General features: G+C 49.0%; 2 protein-coding genes across 5 annotated transcripts; one reads left to right on the forward strand and one right to left on the reverse strand.

Moving 5' to 3' along the window:
• The first annotated feature begins 403 nt into the window (after nt 1–403).
• Nucleotides 404–5,166, forward strand: LOC122380072 (ubiquitin-conjugating enzyme E2 S-like). 2 transcript variants are annotated; one of them, XM_043362868.1, is made up of 6 exons: nt 404–641; nt 1,081–1,133; nt 2,135–2,282; nt 3,381–3,571; nt 4,046–4,174; nt 4,494–5,166. In XM_043362868.1, exons 2-6 carry the CDS (start codon nt 1,125–1,127, stop codon nt 4,632–4,634), a joined length of 618 nt encoding a protein of 205 aa, XP_043218803.1. In that variant the 5' UTR covers nt 404–641; nt 1,081–1,124; the 3' UTR covers nt 4,635–5,166. The 2 variants fall into 2 exon arrangements, with proteins under 2 accessions (XP_043218803.1, XP_043218804.1); XM_043362869.1 differs by lacking the exon at nt 404–641 and adding an exon at nt 788–875.
• A 336-nt stretch (nt 5,167–5,502) lies between these two features.
• Nucleotides 5,503–22,570, reverse strand: LOC122380034 (WD repeat domain phosphoinositide-interacting protein 2-like). Of its 3 annotated transcripts, XM_043362772.1 has the most exons (13): nt 22,546–22,556; nt 22,167–22,377; nt 21,928–22,010; nt 16,924–17,090; nt 15,783–15,977; nt 15,263–15,397; nt 13,807–13,949; nt 11,951–12,044; nt 11,439–11,515; nt 11,041–11,148; nt 10,666–10,751; nt 8,770–8,844; nt 5,503–7,699 (listed from the first exon to the last, which is right to left on the reverse strand). In XM_043362772.1, the coding sequence occupies exons 2-13, from the start codon at nt 22,253–22,255 to the stop codon at nt 7,599–7,601; spliced, it is 1,353 nt and encodes a 450-aa protein (XP_043218707.1). In that variant the 5' UTR covers nt 22,256–22,377; nt 22,546–22,556; the 3' UTR covers nt 5,503–7,598. The 3 variants fall into 3 exon arrangements, with proteins under 3 accessions (XP_043218707.1, XP_043218708.1, XP_043218709.1); XM_043362773.1 differs by having other exon boundaries at nt 8,785–8,844; nt 22,167–22,570; XM_043362774.1 differs by lacking the exon at nt 8,770–8,844 and having other exon boundaries at nt 22,167–22,570.
• Between the last annotated feature and the right edge of the window lie 142 nt (nt 22,571–22,712).

Genomic DNA, 22,712 nt, shown 5'->3' on the forward strand with positions numbered 1-22,712 from the left:
ATAGGCTGTGATTTCGGTGATTTCAACGTCGCATTATTGACTAATGACTACAAAAAGTCGGTTGTCTTCAAAATTATGTTTCGGTTGCGTATTCATGTGTTTTCATCGTTCAGGTCTATGTGGTAAAATTGTGTTGTATCCAATTGTATCAAATAAATGTCAAATAAACCGATAAAAACCATAATTCAAAATAAAAACCGTTTGAATCAAGGCCAGTTTGAATGAAAAGCATGGACAAAAAGTACGATGTCACAGCTATGACTTACCTAGCAATTTACGAGTAAGTTTTAGTTTATTTCAAAAGATTATGACAATTAGAATTAGTTCCAACTTTTGAGAATTTATTTTCACAAAATAAATGTAAAAGCTTAAGGCAATAGAGTAAAATACTATGAATTACGTCATTTTACTAGCGATTTTGCATGATTTCTTGTCTCTGTAACATGGCTCCATTTTCGCATCCTTGTGCTAAGCAAACGGTCGTCGTAAAAGGACACAACAACGCAAGGCCCAACAACGGACGAAAACGAAATTTCAATTTCAAACCGTTGTGTTTGTAAAAAAAGAGAACTGAGAAGTGAGAGGAACCGATACGATCGAATTTCGATGGGATCAGACCATTGCATGGAATATTGAAATACGTAGGTTTTTCATCGCTTGATTGGAATTTGTGTCGATCTTGAATTCTTGTTCTAGGCAGCATCAACACCTTGACCCGGAGGGCTGTTCACGGGCCCTGTGTGCGGTCGGACCGCACACAGCCTCCAAGCTCCGCCCACTGCGTCCCTACGTCAGCCTTCCGTCACCGCACACAGCGATCGCTGTGGCCGGTCGGGACTGGCCACAGCGGACCGTCCACCGCACGCAGCCGTGACGTCAGAACCGCCTACCCATCCCCTACCCCCACGCCTGCTGGACGCACCGCACACAGCGCACGCAGCAGTGTGCGGTGCCCGTGAACACCCCTCTGGATTGTAGCATATCAGTTCATACTGTAAATCATTCAAATTTTTGGATATCTGCTTGTTAAACTTGCTTGCTGCTATGAGATAATATTTGATGCTTACCCCTGCTTTTCAGGATTTTGAACTGTGACTACCCACACAAATTCAGAGTTTTGGAGAATGGCTACTGTAAGTAAAATAGGTAATGGATTACCTACTCATCACATATCAGACACCAACCTCCATGACGAATTGCTCACAAGTCACAGCAGACTTGAACCTAGTCATCAAAGTTAAGATTACTCAACTTACTAATACTCAAGATTCAGATGAAGCTCGTGCAGTTCAGAGACAAACTTGAATTCAGTCGGGGAAACTATGGTAAAATCTGCTATTTTTAGCAGTCTGCTATTTTTAGCAGAAATCTGCTAAAAATGGGTACGCAGGTGACGTCATCGTACCCAAATATAGCAGATTTGGGTACGGCCCCATACAAAAGCAGATCTGCACCCTAATTGAAGCAAATGTGCATCAAATGCCTGGCAGATTCATGATGAGAATAGTGCTGAGAGTGATCTCTGCTATTTTTGTTCAGATCCGACTATTTTCAAATTCATTATTTGAAAATAGTCGGATCTGAACAAAAATATCAGAGGACATTCTCAGCACTATTCTAATCATGAATCTGCCAGGCATTTGATGCGCATTTGCTTCAATTAGGGTGCAGATCTGCTTTTGTATGGGGCCGTACCCAAATCTGCTATATTTGGGTACGATGACGTCACATGCGTACCCATTTTTAGCAGATTTCTGCTAAAAATAGCAGACTGCTAAAAATAGCAGATTTTACCATAGTTTCCCCGACTGAATTTGCCTGACTTGGCTGTTGTTGTTGAAGAGTTAGGGCGTGCAGCAACCCCCCTGACTTGACTGCATCGTTAGCAACTGCTTTAATTAGTCATTTGTGTCATTAGCAGCTGCTTACATTAGGAATTCAAATTGTTGTGTAGCCATGCACATTAACATAGGTATTTATGGAAGGTTCTTTATTGGCCGCATTGGTAACACTTAACACTGCATTGGTAATACTGCACATAACACTTAACACTGTATTCATAAACACTTACCTATCTTCACTACAACCCCAATTACCAATGGCCTTCATTGACCTATCGCTCTTCCCCAACCAGACATCAAATGTGGAGAACCTGCCACCCCAGACGATCCGTCTGGTGGCCCGCGAGCTGGCCAGTCTGCAGACAGCCCCCCTGGAGGGGATCAGGGTGACGTTCAGTGAGCAGGACGTCACACAGGTGGAAGCACTCATTGATGGACCCGGTGAGATTGCCAGGGGGGAGAGGGGCGATGTGGCAGACTGCAGGCCGCAGGGGAGGGTGATATTATAGCATAATCCGTGGGAGAGAGTGGCAGTGTAGTGGCTAAGGTGCCAGGGGCCGGAGCCCACGCTAAGCAGAGCTTGTGTAGATACTGACCACTGAACTCTAATATATACTGGAAGGAGCATTGGTGACTTGTTTTTGTCTATCGATTTCCGCCATGTTGTGTATACCAGAAATATAAATTGCATGTACGGTAGCAGAGGTGCAGTTTAGTGAGAGGTACACTACTCAAAAGTGCTGCTGCTTCATGCTTGCAGTTTGATTGCAGTGATCAACTTTTCAAGACTTTGGTATAGGTACACAACATGGCGGAAATCGTTAGACATTCTGGCCCATATACGGCCAAGGCGAGTGCCTCCCCCTGATACTGACCCGGCCTGCTTCCCGATCGTGCATTTCCGGGTAACTGGAGAATTTAGTCGATGACAACGTTTACCGTGCGTTTGGATGGACCGTTTTTCGCGAGGAATTTCCACACCGAGAAATTCCTCACGAAAACGGCCGTTCTGGCAGGCCCGTTTCGCGGGATTCCGCGGGATTCCTCGTGTTTCGCGATGCCCGATCGGCTGTTTTCGTGAGAAATTCATAGTGTGGAAAGTACACGCGAAGAATGGCTCGTCCGAACGCAGGCTTAGTATGCCCATCAAAGCCGCACACGTCCTGTCCGACTTAATTGACTTCAACTAGCTGCGGTTGCTCCCACCAACCGCAGATCATCCCCGTCAGCAATCTGAGATATTGAGTGTCAGAGCAATTCGAATCCGGGCTCTCACTATCGGGAGCCCAATGCTGTACCAACTGAGCTACAGGACACTTGTGCTCATCCAGAGCTCTGAATTTATTGTTTAATTTGGTCTGTAGAGTGTAGAGCACTGCTATTTATGTATAGCCTGTGTTGAGTGTTCGCTACAAAAAAAAAAAAATCAGTAATGGTTTGCTGAAGCTATGTGCTTTCATGACATCAGTCCATTTCACCCAACCAAGGTGAACTCTGTGTCTTTCCGCCATGATGACGACCCGTTTCACCCGTCCACAGCCGGCACGCCATACGCCGGAGGTGTGTTCCGTGTGAAGCTCTCCCTCAGCAAGGACTTTCCTCGCTCGCCGCCCAAGGGCTTCTTCATGACGAGGATCTTCCACCCGAACGTGGCGGCCAACGGCGAGATCTGCGTGAACACGCTGAAGAAGGACTGGAAGGCCGATCTCGGCATCAAGCACCTCCTGCTGGTTAGTCGTTAGTCGGTTGATCGTTCGTCTGCTCAGTTAGTGTGGGTGCCGCATAAGGACAATGAACTCGCCGGAGCTAATTGCGGCGAGTTTATAGTTCCAAAATAAAGACTGCTTGGGCGCAAAATGACCTCGCAGTCGGCGCGCCTCTAACCCCAACCAACAGACAAACAAACAAACAAACAAACAAACAAACAAACAAACAAACAAACAACAAACAAAGACTGATAATTGTAATCGCACAATTTTTACGTAATCCGTTGGCTGTTTTAAACATGATCAAACCAAGCACTGAAAACTAGTTTGTGCAAACAATAGTTTATCGCTGTTTGAGTGTCATGACTGTCCTAAGTCAGCATTATTTGCCACCAGCCATTATGCCAAGCATCATGCAATGTCTTACCTTTCTGTCAGTTTGTCCGCCCACTACCCTACGCCTCTCACCATCACCCATACGCTCTCTATCTACCTCAGACGATCAAGTGTCTGCTGATCGTACCCAACCCGGAGTCGGCGCTAAATGAGGAGGCCGGCAAGATGCTGCTGGAGCGGTACGACGATTACTGTCAGCGGGCCAAAATGATGACCGAGATCCACGCCCAGGTGAGTTTAGGTGGATGGTCTAGGTGGAAGAGAGAGTGCTGGTGGGGTGTCCCTCTGATGGGGTGGAAGAGGTTTTGTGATTTGTTTCGTGGTTTTGTAGGCAAACGGGCGCTAAGTTTCGCTGCTGCTAGTTATTTGTGTTGAATCAGGGAAACGATCGTCTTCGGTCTCTTTTCGAGTTTTCCATGTTGGGGAGATGGTTTTCCCCTTTGTCGGGCTCTAATGACTGATGAACTAACCTTCTCCGTTACGACGTGAGGGCGCTTTCTCGAGGAATGTGGCCTTCTTCTGAACCTGAAGTTATCGCTTCTCTCCACAGGTGGCGCGCAGCAGCAAGTCTGCCGACGAAGGCGAGCCCATGGCCAAGAAGCACGCCACCGAGCGGCCGGCGGGCGCGGCTGCTGGCGCCGACAAGCGCCGACCCAAGGACAAGTCAAAGCGCACGCTGAAGCGGCTGTGAGCGAACATCCTGTCTCGCGCCAGCCCGGCGGCATCTCTTCCCTCTCTGTCCCTGTTTTCTGGCGAGTGTGTGTGAGAGATCTCGGGTGTCGGAGCGGCCGCGGTACAAAGTCTCAGCCGGCAGTGGCGTTGAGCAGCTGGCTTCGTTTTATAGGCTGGTTTTGATGCGGCCCCGGTGACTGAAGTCGAGGCAATATGGGCTGGGTGACTGGGCGGACCACAACGGGGGCTTCAGGCGAATCGAGTAAGGGTTCACGCTGACCCATACATTGGGCGGTGAAGTACACAAGGCTTTGAGAGTTTCGTATGCAGTTACGCATGTCTAAATCATCGCTGTGCCGGTACGAGGCACTGCCCTTTCATAAATCTCACGCCACGGGACCGCGGCGCAGGAGCGGCCGGCGCCGACCCGTTCCCCGTGTGATAGTGGACCGTTTAGCTATCGGGAGAAAATCATCAGCGCCGACAAGTCGTCGCGGTGTATGTGCTGTTCTATGCATGCCGTAATAAATGTGTGCGTGTCATCTAAAGAACGGATGTGTCATGAATTATGTGGAGCTCGTCACTGATCTGTGACGCTTAGGGCTCACTTCCCACGCGCGGTTGTGAAGCCAACATTATTCCAGGCCTTGCCTGGAGAAACTCATCCCGAGTGAAATCCTTTCTTCGGTAAAAGACAAGACGACCAATCAAAATCCCGCGTGGCTCACGTATTGACTGTATGGATTTACGAATCCCCCACTCATCAATGACACTCGTGGAAGATAATGCTTAGGAGGGAACTAACTATTCGGGTGGACAACAGCTTGTCCGATGTCACCCCTTCCGTCATATAAGGCAGTGTTCAGCCCTTTCATTCCTCCCCGCGGTTCACCAATCGTGTGGCATGTATTGACCAACCAGCGTGCACATGAACCCTCAGCTGGGGCCGCAACCGGCACTGTTCACGCAGCATCGGCAGCGCTTGATCCTGGCCGAACTGACCGCACGCAGCGTGCATGAAACGACACAGTAGCACACATCACATGAACGCACATCGCACAGCGCTCGAGGCGCAGAAAGCACAGAGTTTCACACACACGACACTTAGACAGGCATTTATACTCGCTAGCTACTTCCATCTAGACGTAAAAGCGTTCAACGCGATCTCGATTATCATGCTGGCGGTGTCGTCTCGATTGCTGGTTTCTTTCGTCACATTTCATGAAGGCGGATATCTATGTATCCGTTAGACAGTCATCTCTCTTAGGGGCAGTGGTGCGCTGCTTGTTACATCCATCACAATCACTAGTTTCGTCCTAAGAACGCTTTGAAACCAACCACGGACCCAGTGACTAGCAACTGAGTCTTGGACACAGTCTCGCTCTAGCATATCGCCCATCGTCAACCTAATTCCACCGCAGCACAAGACCCGACCCTACACATGACCTACTGATACCACCCGACTCGCATCTCTCCAACCCAAGTTCCTCTACAAACGATCATTCATTGACTATGTGCGCTTCCATAGTCGCCTTATTTTGCGGTCCATGAGAGGGCAGGCAGCGGGGAGCTTAGGCAAAGCCTGTATGAGGGAGACCTGACTCAAGTATTGACACTGGTCTCTGCAACACAGCAATAGTTAACCTACAGCATTGTTGCAGCTAACGGCAATGTCGCCGAATGCAACGCCACCCGAGGTCACGACTTGCGCCCTTTTTCGGTAGCTGACTGCATCATCCCCATACCCAGACGTGTCGCGATGGGCGTACCAACCAGCCCAGTCATTCATCCCATACCGCACCGCACCAAGCCCCACACACGTACGTCCACACACTACGCACCGCCTAAGAGGTAAGAATTGCGTGCCTGCCGCAAACGCACCACTGCTGACATACTAGCCGCAAATGTGTCGATGCTCCCACTCAAGTCCTCTATGACTATCATTCATCATTCCTTCTGCTTTCAGATTCACTTTTTATGCGATACTCTCGTTCGAAAACTTATTATTACTGTATGCCTGGCCTATTCAAATACATTAGCCTGAGGGGTGTGGTAATAACTGGTGTAAGCAAAGTGACCACGGTCAAAAACGAATTACCAAGTCAACATTTTGGGATGGCCTCGTTCAAAAAAGGGCTAAGAGCTTCGGTCTAGACAATCATTTTATCGTTGGCATACAGTAAAATACATACCAAACTCGGCCGGTGATAAATTTTCAAGACCTCAGTCCTTACTGATTTTTGAACTCGGCCTTCGGCCTCGTTCAAAAATTCAGTAAGGACCTCGGTCTTGAAAATTTATTTACACCGGCCTCGTTCAGTATTATATAACACGCTCCATTTCGTCCGCCATGACTGCCGCTAAAATGGACGTCAAAGCGTTTAACGAGCTCATCACTGAACAGTGAACACGTTACGTCAAACATCGGCCCAATCCCCTACTCTACATACACGCATGTCAGTAATTTGCATCAATCCACATCAGTTTACACGAGTCCACACCAGTCCCACTTGACAGCAGTCAAGAGATAAGCCCACCATCAGTTTCAGTCGCTAAATCACCACTGTTCAGTGTTCACCCTAAAGTGCTGTCATGTTGGTGTCTCTGCTCCGAGGAGATCTGAAGTTGGGCGACCCGTGAGTCTGAGAGTTTGGGTGAATTTGGTATGGTCCGTCAGTCTGGCCAAGCAGTGCTTCTCATACGCTGCAGCTTATTTCCCCCGTGATGGGAACGGCCAGATCACACAGTTCAGAATCCAGTAGACGTGGACCCTGAAGACCAACAGCGTTGCCTCGGAAACTCCCGAGTCACCTGCCAGGATCTCTTGACTCCAAACTCCAGACATCCCATCGGCAGCTGCCGTCTGTGACTCTCAGAAGCCGTGCCCGTCTCGTCACGACGAATCCCGGAGCGTCACGGAGCTCCACGGAGCGTCACGGAGCTCCACGGAGCGTCACGCCGTATCACGAGGCGTCACGATGCGTTACGCCATGGGCGGAAACTCATCCTCGTCGTGAAGCTGGTACGGTCCATCGGTGGGCGGAGTCTCTGTGGCAGTACGCATCTCGGTCCGCTTCTCCGACTCTGCGGCGGCCGGCGGGGCGCGGTCAGGGGCGTGGGAGAGACGGTATGGTGGGGTGGGCGGACACAGACGGACAAGACAGAGACGGAGGAGAGACGGTATGGTGAGGTGGGCGGACACAGACGGACAATACAGATACGAGGGAGAGACGGCATGGTTGGGTGGGCGGACACAGACGGACAAGACAGAGACGTGGGAGAGACGGTATTGGCGGCATGGGCGGACACACAGAAGGACAGACAAACAAGACAGAGACGAAGAAGAGACAGGTGTACGCGCACAAATATTAAGGAATGGTTGCAGTAATTGTGGGACACAGGACGGACGACAGGATGATGGCATAAAGGCAGGCAGACAGACAGGGAGACCTCTCGTCCGTATGCGTGTGTGACAGGCACTTGCGACAAGGCGGGAACGCGATTGACTGAGGAGCTCGGTTATCAGGGACACACCAATGCTGTGCCTCAGAAGACATTGATAGCCAATGCAACACAATGCTTGCTATTTTCGACAGTTTTCAATGCTTGTCATTGCTTTTTGGCGTGCGTCGCATGATTGCAATTTTATTGAAAGACAATGTGAAAGGTGTAACGATAGTGAAACAATGAATGGCCAGAAAGGGTTTTATTTTGTGATGAAACTGCGTTACGCGGGGGCTGCCAGCGGACTTAGGGCCACTGCAACGGTACTGCCTCAGGACACGGCTGCCCAGTAAACTAGCGTGAGCTCTCAGACAGAGGTATGCGTCAGGTGCTGCACATGGGATTACTAGGGACGACTCAACACAATGACAAACAGTAACATCGTGCGCACACGAGACACCTGAAGACACGAGCGCAAGAATAAAGATAAAAGAATACAAACCACAACCAAGTGCGTGCACCTGCAAACGTGACAGTTCATGACAAAAACAAATAAAATCAAACACAACCAAACCCTCCCCCGGCTGCGCTCTAACCGACCCACCCTCCCTCTCCAGCCACCCAGCCACGCCCTTAGTTCGGGGCGCGGCCGGGGCGTCGGGCTGCCCGGCTGGCCTGCTAACCGCGGTCGGCCGAGAGCGGGTAGTTACCGGTGGCAGGAGTACCTGTCATGGAGTCGTCAGAGGCGCGGCCGCGCAGCACGCCCGCGTAGCTATTGGTCAAGCCTGCAGGAGAGGGCGAGGTCAGCGCGGAGCGGCGGCCAGCGGCGCCGGCCAGACAGAGCAGAGAAGGGGAGAGAAAGGAGAGAGGGAGAGAGGCTGAGAGAGGGGGAAGAGGGCCGCAATGAATTTGGATCTGGTGGGCTAAGCAGCTCCCAAATTCTGATACAGCTCCGGACTGATTCACGAGTCTGACTCCGAAACCTATGCTCTTGATTCTTGACAAAAAAAAATCTTAGAATGCTGCATGACGAGCCGATCAGTCAACTTCTCCATTAGGAGTAAAGCAAGCTGTATTTCCAGTCGTCTGACTCTGATAATTCGAGATAAAAACGCAAACTTTACGCAGCATCCTACTTCCCACATGCTGTACCAGATCCTACATTAGAAAAGGAACGGTTCCGAAACAATCGTTGGAAAGACCCGTTTACAAAGCCGCCGCCTGCTAGACCCCTACTCTGAAAAAGGAACGGATGGACCAGACCGTTCTGCATCTGATGTTCCATGAAGGCTGGACCATAAAACCGGTTCATCACTTCCTAAAAGATGTGTGATCGTTTCGAAACTTGTTTTTGATGGACTTTGCTTTAATAATTTTTATATATAAAATCGCAGCGCTTCGTATGAAGTGTTTTTTCTTCGTCGCCCAATACGCGATGTGTTATGTTCTTTCCCATCCGATTGAGGATTTAGAATTAGGGCAAAGGGTCAGAAGTTGAGCGGTCTCAGATAGACAGATATAGAGAAAAGCAGTCAAGTCATATGGACCAAAATAGATAAAGGTTTACAGATGGAGTGAAAGAGCTGAAAAAGTCAGTGGTACGGCTCTACTTCAATACGGGACTAACTGTTGACTAATACTCGACTGTTTTACTGCTGATCATTAAATTTCCGCTAAAACCTCATCATTGTTATTGCTCTAACAATGAGGGCAATATATGCAGTTGAAAAAAAATGATAGCACGATGATAAATGAAAATAATGCAACAACTGTACCAAAAAGACAAGAAAGCGCAACCTCAAATTTGCGAAAAGAAAATGAACGAAGTTAAGACATTAAGCGGGAAGCTGCTGAATGTTTTTATATCATACGATAACCCAAGTCTAGGTTATTTCATTAATTGAGACTTGAGCATTTCAATAATTTTTGACTTTCAGAATTTCAGAATCCGTTCAGAGCTTGGAATACGGATAGAATGGATCCGACAGTCCCAATCAGATCAGACTGGCAAACAAGCAGGCATAAAGTGTGGGGTGCATGGCGGTGCCAAAGCAGTCAGCTTCAGTTGGCGCATGCGCACTGAGTGGCGTTACGGCAGCTGCTCTACAACACACAGGACATGGACGACTCGGGGCATGCATGCTGTCTATGTATGCTGTTATACTAAATGTATGATATGTATAATGTGCGGTAAAAACTAAAATACATATAGCTACGGCTCTGGCCTCTGGGGTTAGCTGCCGTGGCAAACTTAATTAATACATGTCAGAAAAGAATCTGACAAAGCATAAAGAACAAAACAAAACCAAGAAAAACAAAGGACGACTTCAATATTCATCAAACACCTCAAACCCAACATTAGTATCACTAACCCCTTAGCTAACATCCCATCTCTGCCCTACCGAGCAGAGTTGCCGGTCCTGGCCCCGACCCCGGATAGGGGTGGGTCACAGGTCGACAGTATCGCCCAACCCCTCCCGTGTGGGCGCCGGTGGTGGGCCGGGACACGGCAGAGGCCGCGTCCCGTCCCACCCTGCGCCAGTTACTGGGCAGCCGGTCCGTCCCACCCCGTCCCACAAGTCCCGTCAGTGTTTCGGGGTACGCACCGGGCGGCGGCTCGGCCGGCGACGGGCTGTGGCGGGCGTCCGGTCCTGTCGGCTCCCCGAGATCGCTGTCCAGACGCCCGTCCAGCCTGCGGAACACGGTCATAGACAGATCAGCGGACAGAAGACAGTGACACAGACAGCTCAGAGGACAGTGGATAACGGACAGGAAACATATTATTAATTTAAAAAGTAAAAAATGTTATCAAATTCAATAGCTAGAGCATTAGAACTGTTCTTACAGAGAAGTACCGAAGTCGTACAAACATGTGTTCCGGAAATATCTTTCATGAATTCATACGTCCTTCGTGGTTCCCTGCAGGGCGTCCAAAGCACAGCCTGCGTCTGAGTCGGTGCCCCTAACTAGTGCCGACCTACCTGTGCTGCTTGATGAGGTTGCAGTCGCCACCCTCGTTGGTATCCACGTTGTAGACATAGAGGTATCCGTCAGCGGCCGCTACCAGCAGGCGAAGCTGCTTCTTGATACTGCGAGCGGGCGGCGTAAAGATTACTTTCCTGATATGGTTGTACGATATGAGTGTCCACTATCTCGTATGGAGCGATGATTGGTCAGAATGGCAATGGCCACGGTTATGCCAATCACATGCGTTTCCCATAAACCTAAAGACGTAAGTCACCACTCATGTCACCAAAATGTCATCCCACATACGTTACTCACGCAAACCAATCACCGCTTCTCGGGCGTTACTCACATAACCATTCCTACCCCAGGCGATACTCAAATGATCAGTCCACCTCCCTTGCACAGTACTCACGTGACCAGTCCGCAGACGCCCCTCAGTCCGGGCACCGGCAAGTGAACGGTAGCGAACGCCCGGCCCTGGTTCAACACCTGCAACAGTCGGCCGGAGGGGCTCAGTACGAAACAATCATGGAACTGGAATTCCGCCACACACCAATAAACGTGAAGAGCACTGTCCAGCTAACAGCATATTAACAAACTTAACTACCGACATTTTAATGAGGCTGTCATGACAAATGACCAATTTCTAAGAGCACTAATTAGACCCTCTCAGCCAGTGTTGAATGATCACTAAGTGAATGATATGAATGGTCTCTGATCACCTCGTGTGGCTTAGTTATAACAGCATCTGAGGGATAAAGTGATCACGTCCAGTCGTCTGCTATACCCTCTGGCTGACATCAATAGCCTATTTATCACTGTCACCTGCCTGACTCCAGTGACCCTGTGTGACCTCTGACTGACCCCAGTGACCCTATGTGACCTCTAACTGACCTCAGTGACCCTGTGTGACGTCTGACTGACCTCTGTGACCTGCGAGGGCAGGTAGCTGGCTGACGCGGTGACCGCCTTGCTCAGATAGCCCATCCAGCCACCGCCGTCATCAGTCTTGGGTGGCCTGTCCGCAAGGAACAAACGAACAGGCTGTTACGGATGACGGGCAAGGTACCACATTGAGCAGTCAGTAACCTACAATCCATCGAACACACACAGGTAGGACTGACAAATAGTTCATCATCAAATAGTTCTTCCCTTACACCCACACGGAAGGGGCTGTCAAAACGGTTATGTATTGACCAGGTCGTCCCCCGCACCTTCTACCCATCACCCAGCCACCCACGCGTCGAGCTCTGTTGTCGAGTTACCGGACTTCTCTAGGAAAACAAAGCTTCCACCAACCTACCAACCCACACTGCCAGCTATTATTGGAGCAGGCAATACAATAGTCTGGGACCCACTCAAATGCCCACACGACCGAGAAAGCCCCTGCCGGTCGGAGAGACAAGTGCTTTATGGAAACGGAGGAAGGCTAGCTGGTGAGAGCAAAATGGGCGAATACTCAAAAGAGCACAAAGGATGCGTACCAAAAGGTGGAGGTTCACTCATTAACCCGCGCCGGGCCGGTGCTCTGAGATTCCGCGCCGGGCCGGAGGGGGTGGGGGTGTCTGAACATACCCCCCTTCTAACTCGGCAGTCGGCTCCTGGGCCACGTAGCGACACGCGGTAAGCGGCAATCGAAAGAACGTCCAAAATAAGGACGAAAACACTTGTCATTTTTTGGGTCAGGTTAAAGGTCAGGTCACCAGAGGTCACCAAAGGTAAAATGTTGACTATTTCAACATTTTGGATACTGCCGACGGCTATCTCGGGAACCGATAGAGCTACAGCGCCGCGGAAAAGCGCATTCGATAGCCCTTTTACAGACCTTTCTGAGTCATGCTCTCAGATTTGACCTCAGGTCACAGTTTAGCCTCCAAAGGGCAAAAACTCCAAAAATAGCAGTTTTTACGAAGTGTTTTTTCGGCAATAACTTTTGTCTCAAAAGAGCCATGACATTACTTTTGCCAGCATCGTATTCCTCTCGTCGAGACGCGTCGAATTAACTATAATTTGACCTTTGAAGGTCAACTTGAAAATTTGACCCCAGGTCAAGGTCATGACCTGACCGTAAAAGGTCATGTTGCATATCAGTCGATCCGCAACGTCGAGCCGAACACATCTAAGGTGTTTTCATCGCTCTAGCACACCTCTATCAGAAGTTATTAGCGAAAAACTGTTAGATTCTGTTCATGACTTGAGATGACCTCGGGGGCATAACGAGGGGTCGCAGTTGCCATTTTCCGTTTCAGTGTGTCAATTTTACCTACATCTCGATGTTTGAGTGTCTAGAATAGCGTTCGTGCAAAACGGACGCTTTTCAATTTTCTCCCATTGACTTATAATATGGAGAGGCCGCAAAATTGACCTGACCTTGGATCATCGATATCAAAATTCCGAGATATACATTTTATAGATAATGCTGCTCTTATCAATCGCTGAAAGTTTCAAAACAATCGCTTAGTCGGTGTAGCTATGACGAGCATTCTTACTTTTTCTAAGGTGAGGTCACTTGGCGTGACCTGGTGACCTGACCTAAGGCGACCTGGGTCTGAAATTTTCACAACATGTGCGGAAAAGATGCACGAACAGGTGTGCCAAAAACGGCCGCCGTTTTTTTTAGATATTTGCGAAAAACCGCAGGGGGGTGTTCAAACCCCCGGCCCGGCGCGGATTAAATGAGTGAACATAATTAAAGAGAAATGCTGAAGTGTTTGACGTGTCGGGTTGGACAGGGTCGGGTCATGTCAGATGAAGCCGCGCATTCCCCCATAGCTACTCACGCCGGCTGCGCCACGGTCTCGGTCAGTCTGAACACGTGTATCGTCTCCGTGTTACTGCTCAGTGCCAGGAACTGGGCGTCTGGCGAGAAACACATGCTGGAAATCTGGGCACACCGCTTAAGACCGCGACGCAGCTCGTACGCCTGTGGGCAGAGAGGGGGCAGGGCAAAGGTCGGGTCAGATCGGTGGTAGGGTCAGGTCACAACTCAAAATATATCACCAATATATTTAATGAAACGTTCGATAGACCTCAGAGATCTAAGAACATGTTATGTGACATCTAGGAACACACCTGAGTAATGTGAGACATTAGTCATAGAAGCAATAGAATAGCTCATAATTTATTTTCTAGTGCGGTGCTACAACATGCGAATATAATCAAACCCTTATCAAACACTTCATATCACATATTCGCAGCAGTTAGTAACCTGCACACACCCACAGACAGACCAACACCAGGGTTGGCATTTTTGCCGGCAAAAACTAGTTTATGCCATTTGCCGGTTTAAACCGGTTTAAACCGGCAAAAAGTGGCAAAAACTGGCAAAAACTCAAAACTATTACAATGATTTGCCTAGACATGCATATGAATTGGAAACATTCTAAGGGGGATTCAGTGAAAGTTATATGCTTTCAAAAAGAAGTGACATATTGACCACTCGACCAGTGTTTCTTCATACAATAAAAACATTTTCATGGGCTTCCCGCTTTCCATTAGTAACCAGTACGTCTTTTTGGGGCGACAAATGAGCCAGTGCAAGAGTGCACTGGCACTGCACATGCAGAAGCGCGAAGGGATGCCTGCCACTGATTTGTGCACGTGACGGCACCCATACTCACTGGTTCCTAACGGTATTAGTACCAAATTTGAGCTCAATCGACGCAGCCGTTCTTGATAACTGGAAGTGTCGTCCCACACGTGCGCTCGTAGAAAGTTGACCCCGACTGACTTATCTGCGACACCCATACTAATCTGTCTGTAACGGTGTTCCAAATTTGAGCGCAATCGGCAGAGCCATTCTCGAGATCTGGTCGAAAGCGACCCCTGCACAGTGCACGTGTGCACCTGCAGTAGGCAGCACCCTAACCGTGATGCATGGAAATGCCAAGATTCTTCGGAAATGCATTGTCTGACGGATGTCTACCGACATGCATAGACATTGCAGCCCGGGTAGCTAATGGGGCAAACTTCAGAATGGTTAGCGCGTCTCTTAAACATCCAGAAAGGCATTTGTACATTTCAAATCAATTGCTAACCAGAAAGGTTGCAAGTCTTGACTACCTGAGTTTTTGCCAGTTTTTGCCAGTTTTTGCCACCAGGGTTTCTGCCAGCCGGTTTAAACCGGTTAAAACCACTGGCAAAAACCAGTTTTTGCCACCCCTTGCCAACCCTGACCAACACATTGCCCAACCAACCGATCAACCAGCCAGCCCACCGACCCTCCTCCAGACCCACCTTGGAGCCGTCCTTGATGTTGAACACCCTGATGACGGTGCCCTTCTCCGAGGCAGTCGCCACCTGAGTTCCCGCCACGCTGAACGCCACGGCTGCTACCGGCGAGTCGTGAGCCGGCAGCATCGTCTTCGCTTGCTGAAACGGCATAGTGAGTAGAGAGGTCAATAGGGATTACAGAAGTGCAACTAAGAGGCTATTAGGGCTTATAAGAGCTCACGTTATGCAGGGTCATCATCCATGGGGGATGCTAGATTAGGGATATGACACTCTATGTAGTAATCTTTGTGCAGTGAACTTTCGGCGATGCTGAAAGTGATCACTGACTAAGGTAGGACGTAGCTATTCAGCCATAATACTAATTCCCCGAGAGCCGTCGTCCATCATTGCCTGTCCGACATGACATCATCCGTCTGAAGTCAACATCCTCCGAATTCTCGTCCAGGGGAGAGGCGCCCCTCCAGATCCCTGGCCAGGTGAATGCCGTCCCTTCACTCCCCTCCCCACCCACAAACATACTGACCAGGTTGAGCGCGTCGAACACCTGCAGTTCGCCGATGGTGGCACTGCCCGGGTAGGCCAGGTAGCTAAGGTCGCTGTTCACACTGAGCGCGCACACGCCGCGCGGGTTGGCGGGCGTATCGCGAATGGTGTGAATCAGCTTCATGTCTCGGATGTTGTGGATGTAGAGAGATTCCTCCAGGCAGACCACCAGACGCTGTAACGGATAGGACGCCATTAGAAGTCGCATACGGGACAGCTCATAGTCAGTAGACGACGCTCAATACGGGATAGGACACCGTCAATTAGCACTGTGAGGGAGATAGGATCGTCATCAGACGCTGTAGAGAACAGGATGTCCGTCACAGGGTTGCAACTGTCAGTCATTTGCAAATGGCCCTACAAAACACGTACCGTGTCATATAATATTCCGAATAACGAACAATACAAAGAACAGAATATCGTGGATAAGTAAGGAAAAACTAAAACAGACAACGTGAGCACCAACCGAAACAGCGTCATGATTACAAACAGGTGTTACAGGCACATCATAAAGAATGCGGCAAAAACTCGGCATTGTCCATCGCAGAGCATCAAGCTAAAAACACTTCGAAGGAATGGTAGTGACAAAAAGACGCGCCATTCGTGACCAATCCTACAAAGAGATGCACCATTCGTGACCTATCCTATGTGGGTGAAGTTCACAGTACGACAGCGACAAGACGAACAGAGCAGATGACAGGTCTACTGCATTTAACGTCATCATGCAAAGTTCTGCTGAGCTGATCACGCAGAGTTCTTCAGAGCATTTTAAACTAACATATATTTAAACGGACAACTCTATACATCGCGTGGACGCCTTTCGTCAACCAGACTTAAATAGCTCCGATATATAAAGAAAGTAATGGATACAAAGGCGCAAATACAAATGCCGACGCAAATACAACGAGATGAATTGACTTATTCGTTTCAATACCAAAATCAATGTGCACATCATTATACCACACCACTGCTTTATATTCGCGCTCTATACCCTTCCCACATAAGCTAGTCATACCCCGCTTTGTATCATCCCGTAATACCCTCCGATGAACGATACCTCAGCTATCGGCGATCATCACCTCACGTCTCCACACACGGCACCCCACCCGTCCGATACTCACCGCCCGATTGAGTCGTACCGCCACGATGGTGTTGGTGTAGTCATACTCGCACACTTTGGTGCCCTTCTTGAAGTGGCAAACCTGGAGCCTGCGCGGCAGCGCCTGAGTGACCAGGGTGACCAGACTGCTGGAGAAGAGACGCTCTACGATCAGCACGTCGCCGATCTCTGAGGGAGGGAGAGAGACGGGCGGTTAGAGGGTGGGGGCGAACGATAGGTCAGACTCACTGCCGCATCCCTCAGGGTGTGTATGTGTGTGTGTGTGGGAGGGGGGATAAAAAGACTGCCATAGAGCCCGACTGTGTTGGCCTATCGATGACAGCTACTGCTCTATCAAACACACCCAAGTCTCAAGAGCTGGTTGTGTACCGGCCGGAGAGCAGGACTGATAGAGTTGGGTGATTGGAGGTGATAAGGCTGACCGACAGTGACACCAATCAGGTGTGGAGGAGAGGGGTAAGGGGTAGGGAACTGGTCGCAGCGGTGCAGGGGCTGATGCAACAAAATGTAATATACATATGTGTGTATATAATTACACAAATATGTAATGTGTGGCAGGCATGTGCAGTGTTCAGAAAAGATGCTGAGAGTGTTGAGAAGTGGAATGAGTCTACCAGACTCGTCCCACTTGTTCACCATATCCAGTGCAGAGTATAAGATCTGTCTTAACTTTCATCCCCCAGCCTGTGGAGGGGGGATTTCTCCCCCCCCCCCCACCACCAACTCCACTGGCGCCGTGGGGTCTGCAGTGAAACTCCCGGCTCCCAACTTGAAGTCCGCACAATAATCTGCTCAGCTACCACGCAACAAAGGCTGACTTATGCGGTCGCCAAATCCAGTCGACACCGGCTTCGAAACGTCTAAGATCGATGCGGCAACAGAGTGGTGGCGAGACCGGCCGATCGATTAACCAAACTAGCCGGCGCAGCGGCGTGGCAGACCGCGACACACCTGAAAATACAGCCGCAATTCATCTAGAGTTCAGAGCATTAGCCAGAAACACATGGTTATGTAATTAGCACAATTGCTTTGCCGTCTTGATACGCTGCAATGTATACAGGTACTCCGGTACTCCCGAAAATAAGACAAAATGGTCATGAAATTCGAAAAAATAACTTCCCGAAACGCTGCAACAACCGTAAATGAATGAAGCGATGTTCCAATGAATGCAATGAATTGCGCATCATGGACATTTCGGTCTGAAATCTGACCCAAAGTTGCTCAATACAAATATCAATGTCAGAAAGCTGGCAAACCCGTTCTGCAGCTGGCGTAACAACATCGGTTCGAGACGCGGCCGAAACGGCGTAACCGCTCAATCAGCTCCCAGAGTCGCCCAGAATTCAGAAATGACCATGAAGCACAGCTGATCTGCACGAATCACGATCATTGCATTCGGCCTGCGATAGCGCCCAAGAGGAGCTTCTTTGTCGGCCAAGGCGTAAGGTAGCTAGATCACAGCGTGAGGCGAACGCCACACCAGGTGGCAACAAGGAACGCAGCAGCAGCGGCACGAACGGTGCCAACGGCATTGGGATAGGCAAAAACCACCAGAAAAACACAACCCACCCACACACTGGGAGAAACTTTGATTTATCACCAAGGAAGGCAGACCTTCGTGCAAAAAAGGACCGCCACGGGACACGGGCCAATTTCAGCCATCCTTGGGCTCAGGGTCGGTGCCGGTTCCTCACTGGCGATTGCTAGGCAAAGGCGGATCAAGACGATTGCTCGTCACATCGTATGGCTAAGACAAATGCTTTCCAGAGAAGTAGTTCTGGTATGCCGTCAAGTCGTAAACGTAATACTATTGTCATGTCCTCAGATGGCCTGAAGTGACGTCGACGACACACTACGCTAGTCCTCCACCAAAACCAGCCAGGCAATCCACGTTCGACAAATTAAGTTCAGGCATAGCGATCGCCACCGCGTGCCCTTTCGAAAATAAATAGGGATGACAGTCCTTCCAACCTCGGCTACAGCTGCTAGCCTAACCAGTTGACTCATTCAAGTAGGTATTCCACACCTACGACTTAACAGGTAAAATACGCAAAACTGGCTACTGTCAGCCATATACGTTGTCGACCTGCTCAATTTTTGTTCAGTTATAACCGGTATGACAACCAGAGATGTCACTCCCCCACGCACACGCCTCCCCTCCCCTAAACCCTCCCCTCCTCCCAAGACCGGTCAAAACTAGACCGCGACCGTTTCAGGAAACGGGCCAGTGACAAGAGCGACCTTGTACCGTTGTCTCGGGGGCGTAGTGCGCTCCGATTATTGGAAGACGGTGGAGGGATAATGGGTTCGTTGAGGGAAAAGTGGACTTCCAAACTTGTCACGCAGCACATTGTGCGACGACAGTTCAAAGGGTTCAGGAATTTATCAAGAGAGTAATGGATTTAATTCATTAGCGAATCAATGCAGAATCGGCTTAGCAGTTAGCACCTGCCTCAGAATTCTACATCAATTTTGTTTTTGGCGAATGGCGATGACTATGGGCTAGTGCGCATCATAAACTACGCACAAAGCGGTACAGAAGAAGCCACCGAATAACGCAGTAGATTACCGGACATCACCGGAAAGCCCAAGGTCGTAGAACTGACAGTAAATTCCTGGCCTTGTAGGGAGGAGAAGCAGCTGCCGCGCCCAACAGCCGGACGCGTTAGATTTAATCATCATCGGGTTCAAGCTCGGGGCTCAGGCACAGTTTTTCTGCTAGGCATCCTTTGAGACCATGGCAACCTCAGTTACGATACGGAGACAAAGAAAGGCGGCTGATGAACCTTAATCACCTCAAATCACCCAAATGTTTAAAGTAAATAAGTGCGGTTAAATGGGCTACTCAGGCAGTAAATGAACCACTGACAATCCAACCTAGACATGTCCCTCGCACCTTTCGCTTCACTAATTCACGCCTACCTCGCCGCACTTCTCATCACAACTCCTCCGGAACGTCGTCTTTCTACGCTGACGCACCATGACTCATCACAGAGTGGCGACAAAGCTGCGAAAGAGCCTAGAAGCTGTTTTAAACAAGCTTCATCTGTCGCTCGCCTGGCTTGTATGGAAACGGTATCAACAGACAGACTGAGGTCTCAGACATGACAGCAGACTACAGCGAACTCCCGATGGGTTCATATGAATATACATCGGACCGTAGCTCGTTCATATCAATGCCGGCCGGACACTGCACTATTTACGTTCTTCATGATCCAAGGCCCACATGACCCTGTTCGGAACATGAACTACCCATCTGATCATATGCCGAACCTAGGTCCGTCTCTAAATTTACATTTGTCGATCGGTTCATACCAGTTCATCCGACTGCTGGTCCGACCATTCACCATGGAACGTCTGTTGAACTGTTGGTAAGGTCATCATTTGTTTACATACAAGCTGCACCTGTTGGTAGGGTAGGGCCATTGACATTTGACCGTGCCCACAAGTCCACCCCACAAGTCCCGTTGACAGGGGGGAGCGACGTCCTGTCAGGGAGGGGGAACAGTTACACACAATCGATATGAGCCAGCGTCGGAGGTGATGTTACACCACCCCAGCCAAATGAATGTTTGTGCGTCTGTCAGTTGCCCACCTCTGACTTTGTTTGTCAGCATTTGTTTTTACGGTAGGTAACTGGCGAGTGGTTATACCTGCCACCTATAACAAGTATTTATACGCGTCTGTTATTAGTGTTTTAGGGCGTGCCGACACCAAGGTCATTCTGCCCGTATGTGTACGTACGGCTGCGAGTTTGTTGCAGGGAGCGGCGGCCACCGAGATAGACACGCATCAACCCCGCCCCGCGTGAGAGAGACACATCCGGTAGCCCCGACGTGCTAGCGTGCAGCGCCGCTCGGAACGGGTGGATCGCACCCTCACTGGCCGAACGGAACAAACGTGACCGTATGATGGCTCGCATACCAACTGACTGAGCAGGGCAGGCACTGTGGCCGTGATGGCGCACTGTAAGACAAAGTATCGCTGACTGTCCTATGCTATGCAATGCCAATATGACGTCCTAAATACTTCACCATGGATTGTAACGCCGATTCTGGGCGGTTGGACTTCATTAACACTGGTTTCAGTTGAAAATTGGTCAAATAAATCCTTAGCACTCAGCCAGAACACTCAGCCATTCACAAACTCTCAGTGATGTATGGATGCATGGACTGCATGGCATGGCACACAAACTTCGTATGGATTACTTTGGGACATTGAAACACCAATATTGCACAGCAGCTGTGGCACTGTTCTTGTGGTACCTACAGCTTCTGATTGAAAATTGAACACAGGAACATTGAACAGCCAAATAGATCACACCTTTAGCTTTGGTGAAATTTAAAGTTCAGAATCTTGAGTGCTTACTTGGTACCTGCCTTGATAAGGGCTGTAGCATAAGATTAAAGTGCAGAGCACTGCAGTGTATGGTTTCTCTTTGGACAAAGGGAAGTGGTGTTTGTGTGGTTTGCTAACACAAAATCAATGATAAAAGCATAACACTGGAAAGAGATTGACCATTTCTGGCAATAAGGGCTAAGACAGGACAAGCAGATGTTGCCCAGGGTTTCCTCTTCATATAGGTGTCTGTTCAGCACAATACACACAACTGTCTGTTGTCTACAATTACTCTACAGTCTGTCAATAGTTCTCTCTCTCTTTATCTGGATCTAGTACACTGGCTTGAGTGTCAGCTGTGACCTGTCTGAAGTGGAAGTATGTTCTATATTGACTCTAGTTTGCATGTAACACTGTTGTCTGTAGTCTGTCTGTGGTTCACTGTTCTCTTTTGTCTGTTGCCTGTATGCAGAACACTGTTGCCTGCAGACTGCAGCCTCCCTTCGGTGCACAAGTATGCTGTCTGCAGTCTGTCTGTAGAACACAACTGACATATTGCTATTTGCTAGCATATGACTTATCATTGTTTCATGCACGGATGCACCCATTCTGATTCACAAGCTCACTGCTGCAAAGGAGGGGATGCACTCAAACTCATAGTACTCACCGACTTCATAGATTTGCTCAATTTTGTCTATGCTGTTGATGGTGAACAGGCGATATCCCATATGTGTTCCAACGGCCAATGAGCTGAAATCAGAAAAGGATTCGATATCATGCCAATTATCAGTCATCATCTAAGCAAGGGTGTCAATTACCAACAAAGGCACACTGGGGGGGGGGGGGAAGACGAGGCAAAAATACACTGAAAAATGAATGACAGTTGAAAAGTCTGTAAAACCTTACCTGTAATCCTGATTGAAGTTGACGAAGCGAACAGATGCCACCCCGGCACTGACTGTTGGCTGATCATCACCAACATTTCCAGGATTCATTTCTGCCGCCTTATTCTTACTTTCAAGAAACAAAATGTTCGTATTTACTTATTGAGAGCTATTCAATTGCAGCAATGGATCACTAAAAGTAAAAACCACAGCCAGATTGAAATGACGACGCACTACGCAGATCAAAATAGACATCAAATGGTTTGCCTTTCGCGTCAAGTTTGGATGACGTGCAAATTATTCAGCAAATGACGAAAGAGCAGGCGCACCTCACACGGCCTGAGACAACTACAAAGTGCTAAATTCTATTGTTTATCACATATCTTCTCACAGAACAACACCTTCCATTGCGTAATTCAGCTGACTGACTTTCTTTTGTTTACATTTGGTAGCTGTTAAACGAGAATGCTTTTGAAGTTTTTCTTCAATAATTCCTTCATTGGTCATTTTTTATATGTTCTTTTACATTTTTTTTTCAAATCAAAGCACTATTTGAAGCGTGTGATAT

The sequence above is a fragment of the Amphibalanus amphitrite genome, unplaced genomic scaffold (genome assembly GCF_019059575.1).
Source record: "Amphibalanus amphitrite isolate SeventyFive unplaced genomic scaffold, NRLGWU_Aamphi_draft 000090F_arrow, whole genome shotgun sequence".
Classification (NCBI taxonomy): Eukaryota; Metazoa; Arthropoda; class Thecostraca; order Balanomorpha; family Balanidae; genus Amphibalanus; species Amphibalanus amphitrite.

Excerpts from the sequence above, each read along its gene's own strand:
- LOC122380072 (XM_043362868.1), top strand. Across the intron at positions 2,283-3,380 it reads AGCACTCATTGATGGACCCG|CCGGCACGCCATACGCCGGA; the intron begins GTGAGATTGCCA and ends ACCCGTCCACAG. Across the intron at positions 3,572-4,045 it reads GCATCAAGCACCTCCTGCTG|ACGATCAAGTGTCTGCTGAT; the intron begins GTTAGTCGTTAG and ends TATCTACCTCAG.
- LOC122380034 (XM_043362772.1), bottom strand. The coding sequence starts at position 22,255 with ATGAATCCTGGAAATGTTGGTGATGATCAGCCAACAGTCAGTGCCGGG. Across the intron at positions 22,011-22,166 it reads AACTTCAATCAGGATTACAG|CTCATTGGCCGTTGGAACAC; the intron begins GTAAGGTTTTAC and ends TTCTGATTTCAG. Across the intron at positions 10,752-11,040 it reads AACCTCATCAAGCAGCACAG|GCTGGACGGGCGTCTGGACA; the intron begins GTAGGTCGGCAC and ends CGTGTTCCGCAG.